General features: G+C 55.1%; 1 protein-coding gene across 13 annotated transcripts in view; it reads right to left on the bottom strand.

The window, feature by feature from the left end:
• The window catches only part of PARD3 (par-3 family cell polarity regulator), a 528,240-nt gene that overhangs the window by 305,311 nt on the left and 208,308 nt on the right, over nucleotides 1–14,621 (bottom strand). For all 13 annotated transcript variants that reach the window (XM_062211210.1, XM_062211216.1, XM_062211204.1 and 10 more), the window contains exon 4: nucleotides 4,883–5,061. In XM_062211210.1, coding sequence (XP_062067194.1) covers nucleotides 4,883–5,061 — 179 coding nt within the window. The remainder of the gene's footprint in view (nucleotides 1–4,882; nucleotides 5,062–14,621) is intronic.

The following is a 14,621-nucleotide window of genomic DNA, read 5'->3' as shown; positions in this document are numbered from 1 at the left end:
GCTCAGACATCCGAGCCGGTGAGACTCCAGGGGGCTGTAGAGGGAAGTGTGCCAGCAGAACCCTCAGATGTCTACGAGATGGGGGAGGGGGGGAGGGGGAGGGGGAGGGGGAGGGAGGGGAGGGAGGGAGGGGGAGGGGGAGGCAACTCAGCACCAGGCACCTGTGGCTGCCGGGGCTGCTGACACAGCAGTGGTCTTTACTGCTCAGAGCCTCGCTCCCCCTTTGCTGATGGGGTGGGCCAGCCGTGCTCCCTCCCCGCCCTCGCTGGCCTCTGTCCACTGTGAGGCTGCCCGACAAGGGGCAGTGGCAGAATCCCGAGCACTCCATGGCGCCGTGACAGGCACGAGCTCTCAAACACAGCAGCAACAGAGAGGTATCCCACAAAGGGGCCACCTGGTCTCCCCTCCAAAGACCAGTACAGAAAACCTCAAGGAATGCAGAAGCCCACAGACCCGGGCCTGCCCACGCCCTGGAGGCCGGGCCAGGATTCCAGCCAGGGCAGGTGGAAGACCCCTATCAGAACAGAGGTGGAAGACCCCTATCAGAACAGAGCGCCTGCTGGAAGGAGAGGCTTTGAGGCATGCCAGCACTGCTCTAAACCTGCCGAAGACCCCAAACCACGGGGCCAGACCATGAGCCCTTCAGGCAGGGGGACTCAGGGGAGCCCAGGGGGACAGAGGAGGCAGAAGAACCTGGACGCTGAACCAGTTTATTCCCGTGATTTCACACAGAAACGAAACCACGACGCACTGGCAAGAATTCCTAACACCTGAAAAGGCCCGGATCAGGCAGCGCCCGCGCCTGCTCAGAAATAAACTTCCTGCCTCGGCCTCATCAGCAAGTCGGCCTCCCTGCTTCCCCCACCCTCTGCCAAAGTCTTTGGATAACTGGAAATAGGCCGGATCTCACCAGACACAAACACGTGGAAAGCTCTGACTACATACAAGCAGCACAGAACTCAACGAGATTGCCGGACTGGTATTTGAAAAGTCAGAGAACAGTTTGTCAGCCAATGCAAGACCCATGACACTGAGTTACTGTCCACTGGGCCGCTCAGACACAGAGGCTCACACAGCTGGAGAACTCGGTGTGCGGAGTGCGGGCAGTTGGCGGGCAAGGCCGAGTGAATACCCAAGATCTTTAAAACAATATCACGCTCAAGCACGTCTTACCCTCGTTAATGACAGAGTAGGAATAACAGGAGGGACTGGACAAGGTTCGGGGCAAACTTGCGCTACAGAAAAGCTCCCGCACCAAAATAAACTTTAAAATAAAAGAGATATGAAAGTCAGAGAGAGACAGAGAGACACAGAGGGACATGAGAACCTTCTATCCACTGCTTCACTTGACAAATGGCCACAAAGGGCCAGGGCTGGGCCAGGTCAAGCCAGGAGCTCCGTGCAGGTCTCCCCACATGGGTGCAGGGGCTCAAGCACGTGGCCATCCTCCTGTGCCTCTCCCAGGCCATCAGCAGGGAGCCGGATCAGAACTGGAGCAGCTGCGACATGAACCAGTGCCCACGGGGGCTGCCGGTGTCACAGGTGGCAGCTGTGCCGGCCGTGAGCGTAACTTCGAATCTTATTTTCTATGAACTTTCTGAAGTGCCCTCGTATAAATGCCCACCAATGGGAGAACGAAACATTATAGGAGACGGTACAAGAGAACATTTGGCATTCATTAAAAACACTGTCTAATAAAATCCACAGCAGGGGAAATACCCCTCGTGATATAGGGAAAACGCACAGATAACCAGGATACAAACCTGTGTACACGGCAGGAATGCTGTGTGTGTGTGTGTGTGTGTGTGAGAGAGAGAGAGAGAGAGAGAGAGAGAGGAGGGGGGGAGAGGGAGGGAGGGGAGGGGGTAAAGGGAGGGAGGGAGGGAGAGAGGGAGAGAGAGAGAGAGGGAGGAGGGAGGGAGGGAGGAAGGGGAGAGGGGGAAAGGGAGGGAGGGAGAGAGGGAGAGAGAGAGAAAGAGGGAGGAGGGAGGGAGGGAGGGAGGAAGGGGAGAGGGGGAAAGGGAGGGAGGGAGAGAGGGAGGGAGGGGGGAGAGGGGGAGAGGGAGGGAGGGAGGGAGAGAGGGGAGAGGGGGAGAGGGGGAGAGGGAGGGAGGGAGGGGAGGGGAGAGGAGGGGGATGGTGGGGACACTTAGTGCCAGCTGCTGGCTGCTGGGATTGGGAGTTATGGGCAAATCCGTGTTGCTCATCCTACCAACTTCCCCATTTCTGCAGCGACAGCGGTGGACGTGGTGGGCAGTGGGCACTGCTCCCAGGAATGGAATGCTCCAGCTTCACGTTGCAGACCCCCTGCTTGGAGGGGCCAGATCCCCACTGCCCCCTGCCCAGTCCAGTCCTGGGGTGTAAGGTTTTACCGGGGGTGACACAGGGCACAGCTCGGGGAGGAGTGCGGGCGCCGCCCCTCTGAGCGATGTTGACATAAACAGCTCCTAGGAACTGAGTGGGTCTGTGTGCCGTACGCAAGCCTGCCTGCCCCACACCCCCGAGATGCAGGACGGGTGAAAAGAAAGCCCATCACCGTGAGGGCTCTGTGGGAGCCCTGGCTGCTCACGCGATCCTGATCATCCCCACAAACGTGGTCCAAGCCAGGCCGCCTCTCCAGAGCCTGGACTCCTGGGAAAGCCTGCTGCATGCCAAAGGCCACTGACTTCCCAAGCTACAGTGAGCAGACGCCCCCAAGGCTCTTCCTGGAATCCAGAATATTTCAGGGGAGTGAGTCTGAAGTTAAATCCCTCGTCCAAAAGTTTAAGAACTCAAATACTCTCCATCTCTTCCTAGCAGATTCTTCTTGGTTTAAATGTACATTTCTCAAGTATTTCTTTTTATTGAATGGTCAAGGGCCAAAATAATGGTTTCTTCAAAGGCAAAACAAAGTTACAAGAGATATTTAAGACAGGCTCCTTGAAAGGGTAAATCAAGCAAGTATCAGGATATGTCCTTCCTGGGCCAGCACTGTGGTATAATGGGTTAAGCCACTACCTATGAGGCTGGCTTCCCATATGGCTGCTGGTTCAAGTCCAGGCTGCTCCACTTCCAATCCAGCTCCCTGCTAATGAGACTGAGAAAGCAGCAGAAGATGGCCCAAGGCCTTGGGCTCCTGGCTTCAGACCAGCCCAGCTCTGGTTGTAGCAGCCACTGCGGGAGAGAACCAGCGGACGGAAGATTCTCTGTCTCTACCTCTCTCTCGTTCAACTTTCAAATAAATAAATTTGAAAAAACAAAAACAAAAACAAAACTTCTCAGCTTAAAAAAAAAAGGCATGGGGGGGGGGGCTGGCACTGTTGTGTAATGGGCTAAGCCTTGGCCTGCAGTGCCAGCACCCCATATGGGCACCAGTTCATGTCCCAGCTGCTCCACTTCTGATCCAGTTCACTCCTATGGCCTGGGAAAGCAGAAGATGGCCCAAGTGCTTGGGCCCCGGCACCCATGTGAGAGACCCAGAAGAAGCTCCTGGCTTCGGATCAGCCCAGATCTGGCCATTGTGGCCATTTGGGAAGTGAACCAGTGAATGGAAGACTCTCTGTGTCTCTACCTCTACCTCTCAAATAAATAAATAAAATCTTAAAAAACACGATGTCTGTCTTGATACTAACAGGCATGTACTATGAGCTCCACGTTTCTGGTTGCACACTGTGCTGAGTGACAGGCCACACTGAACACTGTCTACTAATTCATCCCACAGACATGGGCGGGGCTCCTGTCCTGTAGGCGCGGCAGTGGAAGGAGCTGGGTGGGGAAAAGCCGGAGTGGACAGAGCGGGTGGTAAGGGCTCCAGGGGGACAGATGACAGAAAGCATTAACACACACATCTTCAGAAACAGACGGCACAAGCTAAAGCTTATTTAGATTGAACACATCAGGTCAGGGGCCAAAATAAATTAGGTCAAGGAGGAAAACTGCATTAAACCCAGACAGCACACTTCCATTTGCGCTGGGAGACTTATAGGAGATGAAGTTATCAATCGGCCAGTCAGAATAAACGGCCCGGGGGTCCACTGCGGCCTTTCAGGGGCGCTTCCTGAGCACACGGGAAACGCGCTCATCCCTGCGGTTAGTGTCCCTGTAGGGACATGAGCAGCACGCAGAGGGGGCCTGGGACCACCACAGGGAAGGGGCTCTACGGGGCACGCCCTTGCTGATGGACCTGCCCATTGCTGATGCAAGTCTATCACCCACTCAAAAGCTGGACACAAAGAAACGTACGCCACACTCAGCACGGAGTCTCACCAGGAAAGTCAGCACAACACAGCTCAGGAGGCGTCTGGGTGTGCAGGCGGCCTCGACAGGGGCGTCCCTGGGGCAGACACCTGGCCCCAACAACACCACCACTGCCACCGCCAGAAAGACAGGAGGGCGGGGCTGCAGCCAGCAGGTGCAGGGGAGGAGGGCGGGGCTAAAGCCAGCAGGTGCAGAGCAGCAGGGCGGGGCTAAAGCCAGCAGGTGCAAGGGAGGAGGATGGGCTAAAGCCAGCAGGTGCAGAGGAGGAGGATGGGGCTAAAGCCAGCAGGTGCAGGGGAGGAGGGCAGGGCTAAAGCCAGCAGGTGTGGGGCTCACCTTCCTGTGGAGAACAGGAGGATGGGGCTAAAGCCAGCAGGTGCAGGGGAGGAGGGCGGGGCTAAAGCCATCAGGTGCAAGGGAGGAGGATGGGGCTAAAGCCAGCAGGTGTGGGTCTCACCTTCCTGTAGAGAACAGGAGAAAGGAGCTAAAGCCAGCAGGTGCAGAGGAGGAGGGCGGGGCTGCAGCCAGCAGGTGCAGGGGAGGAGGGCGGGGCTAAAGCCAGCAGGTGCAGGGGAGGAGGGAAGGGCTAAAGCCAGCAGGTGCAGAGGAGCAGGGTGGGGCTAAAGCCAGCAGGTGCAGGGCTCACCTTCCTGTCGCAGGTGTTGGGACCACCCGACGGGCTCTGCTTGAGGAAGCCGGCCGTCGTAGACCAGCGCGTGGGGTTCTTCCTGGAGGGCTCCTCGGAGGAGAAGTGGTTGTCGCTGAGCGAGGTCGACAGGCCCACGAGGGCGGGGTCGCTGCTCCGGCGCACGTGCAGGGGCATATCTGCCAGCAGAGAGAAGCATGCAGTTTAACGCAAGGTACGAACCCTGGAACCGCATGGTGGGATCAGCTGGGTGCCAAGGACTCCAGCTTCCCCACGAGGGCCAAGGACCAGCACGGAAGCATAAACTCCACGGCTTCCTTTGCAACACCACACGGCAAACAAGAGGTGGCCGGCTCTGGGGTGAGGCTGCCCAGGCGTGCACTTGGGGTTGACCGTGTGTTGTCCCTGGGTGTCTGGGGGAGCTGCCTGACCACCCTGGCCTGCAATTCCCTTCCACTCGAGTGCCTAGCTCAGCCCATCTCACAGAAGGAAACCGTGAGGCCCCACGGCACCAAGGGCACCAAACACAGCTCCCTGGCAGACAGCAGTGACACCCCAACCCCAGCACTGCTGACGACTCCTCACAGACACAACGACCGAAGCCGAGCAGCTCAACAAACCCCACATGCGGTAGGTCATGGAGCTACTGGAAACAGGATCAGCAGCTGAGTTCATTCTTGCCCTCACAAAGTCTAAAATGCCTGCCTGATTTCTACTTAACACAAATGTCCCTAGAGACGTTCGAAGATTGCCTCGTATGCGCAGGTTTCAAGATTTTTGGCACCAAAAGCAATTTCCTTTACGTCCACGTTTCCAGGAACTTTGTCCCCCGGTATCTGGTGGAGCGAGAAGAAAGCACCTCGATGACGTGTGGCTACTCTGAAGAATTTGGGGGATAAATTGTTGCTTTCATCCAGTAAGGAGTTATCAGACGGCATGAAGCAAAAGCACGTCTCTCCGCGCGGAAACCTGGACAAAGCCTAGATAGGTAACACCCAGGGAGTTCCCGTATCTACTCCCAAGACAGCATTTGAGCCACTGTATCCACAGACCGCAGTCTGCATGCTACGGCGCTAACGCAGCCAATCACCCTCTCAGGCACGCACTGGCAACAGCAGCGCTGGCGGCCAGGCTCGAACGGAGAAGAGACAGAAACAAAACACAGACAGAAGCACAGGAGTCTGCCCCTTCAGCATCGGAAGCAAGAGGCCCGTGTCTGCCACAGGGAAATCACTCGGAAACACCGGAGCACACCAAACGCACGGGAAGCCATGTTCAGGAGGAGTAGGACGCAAGTCCCCGGAACACGAAAGCAAGTTAGCAACGACCCCAGGAAGCAGAAGCACGGGACTCACCCCACCAAAGCACGAACTGTGCCAACACACCACGAGGACTTGGTCAACCACAGCCTGGCCACAGTAGCACAGGACAAGCAGACGCAACACCAAATAGCTGACGTTAGTCCTGATGATGGTTATACACAGTGCGCTGGCAGAAGCAGACACCAAAGCACATGGATTTTCAGTTTGTGTAAGCACCGTGACAGCCCTTGCCACCTGTAACTTGCACCCCCAAAATAGACAGAATCCAGTAAGAACTCTACAGAGTCCAGGCTGCTCCACTGCCGATCCAGCTCCCTGCTAATGGCGCTGACAGCCTGGGACAGAAGCAGAGGGTGGCTCAAGTGTTTGGGTCCCTGCCACCCCTGTGTGAGACCTCAACGAAGATCTTAGCTCCTGGCTTCAGTCTGGCCCAACCCTGGCCGTTGCAGCTGTTTGGGAAGTGAACCAGGGGATAAAGAACTCTCGCTCTCCCTCTCTGTCTCTGTAACTCTGTTTCAAAGGAATAAAATAAATCTTAAAGAAAAGCTTGTGTGAGATCAGGTTGTGGGCATAGCGGGTTAAGCTGCCGCCTGCGATGCCGGCGTCCCATACTGGAGCACCTATCTGAGTCCTGCTGCTCCACTTCCAATCCAGCTCCCTGCTAATGCACCTGGGAAAGCAGCCAAAGAAGGCCCAAGTGCTTGGTCCCTGCACCCACGTGGGAGACCTGGATGGAGCACTGGGCTCCTGGATCTAGCCTTACCTGACCTGGTGGTTGCAGTAGATGCAAGATCTGTCACTCTGTCTTCCAAATAGATAAATAAATAAATTTATGCGTTAAGATCACAATGCTTCGGGGGCCGGCGCCATGCTCACTTGGTTGATCCTCTGCCTATGGCGCTGGCATCCCATATGGGCGCCAGATTCTGTCCCGGTTGCTCCTCTTCCAGTCCAGCTCTCTGCTGTGGCCCGGGAAGGCAGTGGAGGATGGTCCAAGTGCTTGGGCCTCTCTACCCGCCTGGGAGACCAGGAGGAAGCACCTGGCTCCTGGCTTCGGATCAGCGAGGTGCGCCGGCCATAGAGGCCATTTGGGGGGTGAACCAACGGAAGGAAGTCCTTTCTCTCTCTCTCTCTCACTGTCTAACTCTGCCTGTCAAATTATAAAAAAAAAAAAATCACAATGTTTTTACTATAAGCAAATTTCTCCACCAATAGGGGAAAAATTATCTCCAGGAGTCATTTCATAAAAACACAAACATAAAAGTAACAAAAGTAACAAAATGGGGTGGGGGGTTGCACTGTACCACTCTGGATAATTACGGACAACTACGCTGTTCAAGGTCTCTAACTGCTCTGTTAGGAAACTCCAAGCACCCCACTCCGTGTGAGGGAGAACAGCGGCACTAACCGCCCACAAGACAAGGCACAGGAGGACCCAGAGCTGTGCCCGCAGTCTGCAGAGGGCCACAGGACAGTACCCCCAGCCCCGGAGCACACAGCTCCCACGTGATCCCCCGAGTGCGCTTGCTCCAAGGAAACAGCGTGCTCTACGTGTGCCTGAAATCCCAGGGGCACCCAGGACACACGGTTGCCACAGGTAAGTAGCCAGGACCCTCTTCCCACAAGCTCACCGGGTTCATCTGCTAGTCTGCAACGGACGGAAATAATGAGCATTTGTCTAGATTTCTCTGCAGCGCACCGGCGGGGCACGCGCCGGAGGCCAGGCATCACTGCCACGAACCGCACCGTCAGGGCAGCCACTCGGCTTGGCGGGTCACCCCGGACTGGAGGGCCTGGTGCGAGTCCCAGCCTGGGTCTCTGCTCCAGCTTCTGCACTGTGCCTCCTGGGAGTGGTGGGGGTCTCTGACACCCACGGGGAGACCCAGATGGAGTCCAAGCTCCCGCCATTGCCCCGCCGGAGCCCAGCTGTTGGAGGCATTTGGGAAGCAAGCTGGCAGGTGGGGAGATGTCTCTCTCTCTTTCAGACATTTTTTTTTTTTTTTAACTGCAATGTTAAGGACCTCCAGGGAAGCTCCCATAATGCGCCTTCCCGTGAGTTCCCAGTGCACTAAGCTTTTCATGTTCAGGAAAATCCATACAAGGGAGCAGCATAAACACTCACTGTGCCCGAGTCTTTTATGCCACTCCGTGGGTGCCGAGTACCCCCGATCTCACACCCCAGGTTTACATCAGTTTCCAATGTTGATCCCAGGCAGGTGGCCCCGGATTTGATAACCAAGCTGACGAGGCCAGAACGGAACCCAGCTGAAGACACGAGTGGCGTGGCCTCACTACAGACACCCAAACCACATCACCGAGGCGCCGAGCCGGGTGCTGCGAGGCACCTGGGAAGCTGAGCCACGGCGTCCCATCAGCCCCGCAAACGGGGACGCAGCCAAAGGCTCTGCCGACTTCACCAGCAAAGCCACCGCGGACTGGGAAGCTCCATGGTCGCTGGGGAACAGAAACCTCCAGACCCCGAGCTGCACACGAAAGTCTGAGTTTTATCGTGGTGACAAGTACGGTCGAGGGTCTGTCCTGTGATGGATGGGCTCACACCACTGATCCTCACTCACATGAGCCAAGTAACTGGGGCGCGCTGGCCTTCCAAAGAAAACACTATTCCGTGGGAAACTGGCTCCTTGGCACACAGACACTGCAGACAAGGAATTCTCAAAGACACGGTGGACATGCCGCGTGCAGAAGTGTGTCATGCCTACTCCGTGTATCATCATGCAAACGTTAGAAAAGGGGCCGGCGCTGTGGAGTTGTAAGTTAATCCTCCACTTCAGGCACCGGCACCTGACATGGGCACCAGTTTGAGTCCCGGCTGCTCCTCTTCTGATCCAGCTCCCTGCTAATGCACCTGGGAAAGCAGCGGAAGACGGCCCAAGTGCTTCAGCCCCTGTACCCCTCGGGAGACCAGATAAAGCTCCTGGCTCCGGGCTTTGGATCGGCCCAGCTCTGGTCTTTGTGGCCATTTGGGAAATGAACCAGTAGATGGTTCTTTCTCCCCCTGGCCTCGCAACTCCGCCTTTCAAATAAATAAATCTTTTAAAAAATTTAAATTTTTTTAAAAAGTCAACAAGAAAGGAGGTGGGTGCCATGGGGCAGCGGGTTCACATTGCACGGGGCGACTGTGCATACCGCGCGGAGTCTCGTACCAGCTTCTGATTCTGCTTCCTGAGACGCTGGCTGCTGCGGGTTTGGGGATGAAGGAGAGAATAAAAGAGCTCTGTAACTTTCTTTCACATAAAATGAAAAGAAAATCTGAGAAACAACACCAAGAAATGCAGTTTGGTCTTGGCCGCAGAGCCCTGGAGGGTATCTTCTCACCTGGGATCTGCTGCTGTCCCTGGGCCCGCGGGGCATCAGGAATGACCCGACGCGATCTGCACTCGTTACAGTGATGAGAAACAACAGGCGCCGCCCGAGGAAGGGGTCCTGGTCGTTATTATCCCAACTCCTCCGTTCCTAACTTCAGGAAAACTGCTGTATTTAAAAACATGACGGCAGAACTTCCCAACCCTGTAATCTTCTGATTTATTGAATACAGAGATGTTCAAAGTCTATCGTCTGAAATATTAAAAAGAAGATTCAAAGACCGGGTTCTTCAATAATTAAGCTGCTGGCAGAAGCGCGAGGGCTGCAGCGATGTCCCCGGGCCGTTTGATGTGCGGGTGGCTTTGAAGCTGCAAGGAACAGGCACAGCCGCGTCTCCAGACCCGAAACCCGCCCGGCACTAATGCACTGTAAATATTGACTTCTCGCTCTAGACATGGAGCTTCTTAAATAAGCTCAAGAAATGGCCAATCTGATCGTGAATTACAGCAACGCCACCAAGACGACACATGGCTCCTCATCCACTCACCCGACGTGCGCTTCAAGGCATAGGTACTCAGCCAAATTTAAAAACACACACACACAACGGGGAGTGCAGGCACTGGGCCTCGCGCTAGGAGCCCACCTCCCACACGGCAGCGCCTGTGTCCGATGCCCAGCGCCCACTCCTGACCCCAGCTCCCTGCTAAAGCAGGCTGGGGAAGGAGGCAGACATGGCTCAGGGGACTGGAGCCCTGCCACCCACAGGGCAGACCTGCACAGAGTTGGCCCTGCCCCAGCAGCTGGGGGCACCTAGGGAGAAAACCAGCAACAAGAGTGCTGCGTCTCTGTGTGACATAACCTCTCTGCCACACAGACTCAAAGTGAGTAAATGCAGCCATGAAAATATTCAACTGTGGGTGTTCTGTTAGAACTCGGGATGGCCGGCACCGTGGCTTAACAGGCTAATCCTCCGCCTTGTGGCGCCGGCACACCGGGTTCTAGTCCCGGTTGGGACGCCGGACTCTATCCCGGTTGCCCCTCTTCCAGGCCAGCTCTCTGCTATGGCCCGGGAAGGCAGTGGAGGATGGCCCAGGTCCTTGGGCCCTGCACCCGCATGGGAGACCAGGAGAAGCACCTGGCTCCTGGCTTTGGATCAGCGAGATGCGCCGGCCGCAGCGGCCATTGGAGGGTGAACCAACGGCAAAAAGGAAGACCTTTCTCTCTGTCTCTCTCACTATCCACTCTGCCTGTCAAAAAAAAAAAAAAAAAAAGAACTCAGGGTGCAGACAGCAGAACCGCGCTCCGTGGAAAACCGACGCTGCCCACCCCATCTTTAGTGCGACTGTCCACTGCCTAAATCAACCCTCAGCACGCCGAGAACCAGGGCAGTGACACGGCCACGGGGACTGCCACAGGCATGGGGCACTGTTCAAAAATACACGCAGACAGAATGAAACACTAAGTGTGATTTGGAGCAGAAACTGGTGAAATCCACACATACTTTTTGTCTTACTACACTTTTGCCAGGGTAATTTCGACGTTTTACACAAAAATTGGCTTTACATTTTTTTAATTGAAATTCATTTATTCATTCATTCATTAACTCATATGTCAGAGTTAGAGAGAGGGAAAGAGAGAGAGAGGAGAGAGAGAGGTCTTCCATCTGCTGGTTCACTCCCCACATGGCCACAATGGCCAGGGCTGGACCAGACCACAGCCAGGAGCCAGGAGCTTCCCCCAGGTCTCCCACGTGGGTGCAGAGGCTGAAGGACTTGGATCATCTTCCACTGCTTTCCCAGGCCATAGCAGGGAGCTGGATGGGAAGTGGAGCAGCCAAGACTCCAACTAGCGCCCACAGGGGATGCCGGTACTGCAGACGGCGGTTTTACCCACTTATACCACAGCGCCAGCCCTTACTTAACCTTTTAACTTCATTTTCCATGAACTTTCTGAAGGACTCTCAGCCCAGGCTCCGATGTGAGGGTACTTAACCGGCGTGTCACTGAGTTAAGATCCTCCAAGGCAACTTGCAGAAGACACGCCAAGAAGTACGCTTTGGGGGCTGGGGCTGTGGCGTAGTGGGCTAAGCCTCTGCCAGCAGTGCCAGCATCCTATATGGGCACCAGTTCAAGTCTTGACCACTCCACTTCCACTCCAGCTCCCTGCTAGGGCACCTGGGAAAGCAATGGAAGGTGGCCCAAGTGCTTGAGCCCCTGTACCCACAAGGGAGACCCAAAATAAGCTCCTGGCTTCAGCCTGGCCCAGTTCTAGCCATTACAGCCATTTGGAGAGTGAACCAGCGGATGGAAAAAAGACCTCTCTCTGTCTCTCCTTCTCTCTATAACCCTGCCTCTCAAATAAATAAATACATCTTAAAAAAAAAAAAATAGCAGCAGCAGCAGCGGCCTTGAAAAACGAGGAATGGCCCAGAGGTGGGGGGTTAACAGCTAGTTTTTAATCACGCTGGTATCAACTACGCTGTTACGTGTCAGCGGCAGGTACAGAATACTACAGCTGGAAGGGGCCTTGGAGAGCAATGGAGCTCTCATGTTTTGTTTTTTAAGATTAATTTATTTATCTGAAAGGCAGAGTTACAGAGAGGCAGAGCAGAGAGAGAGAGAGGCAGAGAGAGAGAGAGAGAGAGAGAGAGAGGTCTTCCATCCACTGGTTCACTCCCCAGATGGCTGCAACAGCCAGAGCTCACAGATCTGAAGCCAGGAGCTTCTTCCAGGTCTCCCAAGTGGGTGCAGGGGCCCAAGGACTTGGGCCATCTTCCAGTGCCCTCCCAGGCCATAGCAGAGAGCTGGATTGGAAGTGGAGCAGCCAAGACTCAAACCAGTACCCATGTGCGATGCTGGCACTGCATAGGGTGGCTTTACCCACTACACCACAGCGCCAGCCCCAGCCCTCATGTTTTATAGATGAGGGCACTGAGCCCAGACCAGAGAGGGAAGGGTGGATCAAAGGCCGAGCTGCAGCAGCGTGCACCTGGGATACTGGTTAGTCCACTCCCAGTTCTGTGCAATGTCAAGTGCACACCACTGTCCAGAAAGGACAGATGCCACAGGCTGATGTGACAATGACATGTCCCCCACAGCACCAGGGGATGTCCTGGGAAGTGTATGCACCTGCCTACAAGCTAAACGACACATTCAGTGGCTCCACCAAATATTAGACACACACGATGCACAACAAGTTAATACAGTAGCCAGCACTGTACTGTAGCGGGTAAAGTCGCCACCTGCAGCACCAGCATCCCATATGGGAACTTGTTCACGTCCCAGTGGCTCCACTTCCAATCCAGCTCCCTGCCAACGGCCTGGGAAAAGCAGCAGAAGATGACTCACGTGCTTGGGCCCCTCTACGCATGTGGAGTCCTGGATGGAACGCCTGGCCCCTGGCTTCAGCCTAGCCCAACGCTGGCTGTTGCTGCCAACTGCAGAGTGGACCAGTGGATGGAAGACCTCTCTGTGTCTTCCTTTCTACCTGTAACTGTCAAATAAATCAATCTCTTTTATTAAAGATGTATTTATTTGAAAGTCAGAGTTACACAGAGAGAGAAGGAGAGGCAGAGAGAGAAAGAGAGGTCTTCCATCCACTGGTTCACTCCCCAATTGGCCACAGTGACTGGAGCTGTGCCAATCCAGAGCCAGGAGCCAGGAGCTTCTTCCAGGTCTCCCACATGGGTGCGGTGGCCCAAGCACTTGGAACACCTTCCACTGCTTTCCCAGGCCACAGCATAGAACTGGATCAGAAGCAGAGCAGCTAGGACTCGAACCAGCACCCATATGGGATGGCAGCACTGCAGGCGGTAGCTTTAACCACCATGCCACAACACCGGCCCCTAAATCAATCTTTTTAAAAAAGAATAGGCCGGCACCGTGGCTCAACAGGCTAATCCTCCACCTGTGGCGCCGGCACACTGGGTTCTAGTCCCGGTTGGGGTGCTGGATTCTGTCCCGGTTGCCCCTCTTCCAGTCCAGCTCTCTGCTGTGGCCTGGGAGTGCAGTGGAGGATGGCCCAAGTGCTTGGCCCCGGCACCCGCATGGGAGACCAGGAGGAAGCACCTGGCTCCTGCCATAGGATCAGCGCAGTGCGCCGGCCGCAGCACACCAGCTGCGGTGGCCATTGGAGGGTGAACCAACGGCAAAAAGGAAGACCTTTCTCTCTGTCTCTCTCTCTCACTGTCCACTCTGCCTGTCCAAAAAAAAAAAAAAAAAGAATAAAAAAGAAGTTGTTCATGGAAATGGAATTAAAAGATTAGTTCTGCAGGAAGTTGCAAACATCTCAAAATCCACGCATGGCTTGTTCATAATATGCAATTCATAAATTTTTTGAAGAACCCTTAGATAAGGAGGGGAAAAAGCAAGAGGAAAATCACCCACAATTTTCAACAGTTGAGGCTGGTGCAGTGGCACAGCGGGTTAATCACTGCCTACAACCAACATGGGTGCTGGTTCAATTCTCTGTAAGGTGTCTGACAGGCTGTGCTGGGGCGAATGAGACAAAGCTTCCGTAAGATCAACTGCTAAAGGTGAAAAACATGGCGTGAAACCGAGCCCAAAGGACACGGTTCACAACCCGGGGGCACCGCCTTGCACAGCACCACTGGGGCCATGTGCCCTGCACGTGGGCTCCCGGACACGCCGCCACGCGAGCACCACTTCTGCAGTTAGAAACCAATTCAATGAGAATTCACAAATTACAACGACCATCTGTACCTATCTCTCTTTTCAGTAACTGTCTTGAATTGTTAACTTATTTTTAATTGAAAGACACAGGCGCACACAACATCCATCCACTGCGTCACTTTGCTGATGTCCACAATGGCCAGGGTTGGGACAGTGAGAGCCAGGAGCCAGGAACTCCACGGTGGCCTCCCACGCGCATGCCAGGGGCCCAAATACTTGAGCCATCCCCCGCTGCCTACCGGGGTGTGCAACAGCAGGAAGGCAGGATTAGGAGCAGAGCCAGACTGAAATCCAGGCACCCAGAGAAGCGCCTATGGGTGTCGTACCTGCACCTTGCTGAAAAGCCTGCTGGAACCAGCAACCACTCGGAGAGGGAATCGCAAGCCGAGAAACAGCAGCTCC

This window comes from Lepus europaeus, chromosome 14, assembly GCF_033115175.1.
Source record: "Lepus europaeus isolate LE1 chromosome 14, mLepTim1.pri, whole genome shotgun sequence".
In the NCBI taxonomy this organism is placed as follows: Eukaryota; Metazoa; Chordata; class Mammalia; order Lagomorpha; family Leporidae; genus Lepus; species Lepus europaeus.
Note: the sequence above shows the minus strand (reverse complement) of the source record. Positions and strands in the feature narration are given on the sequence as shown.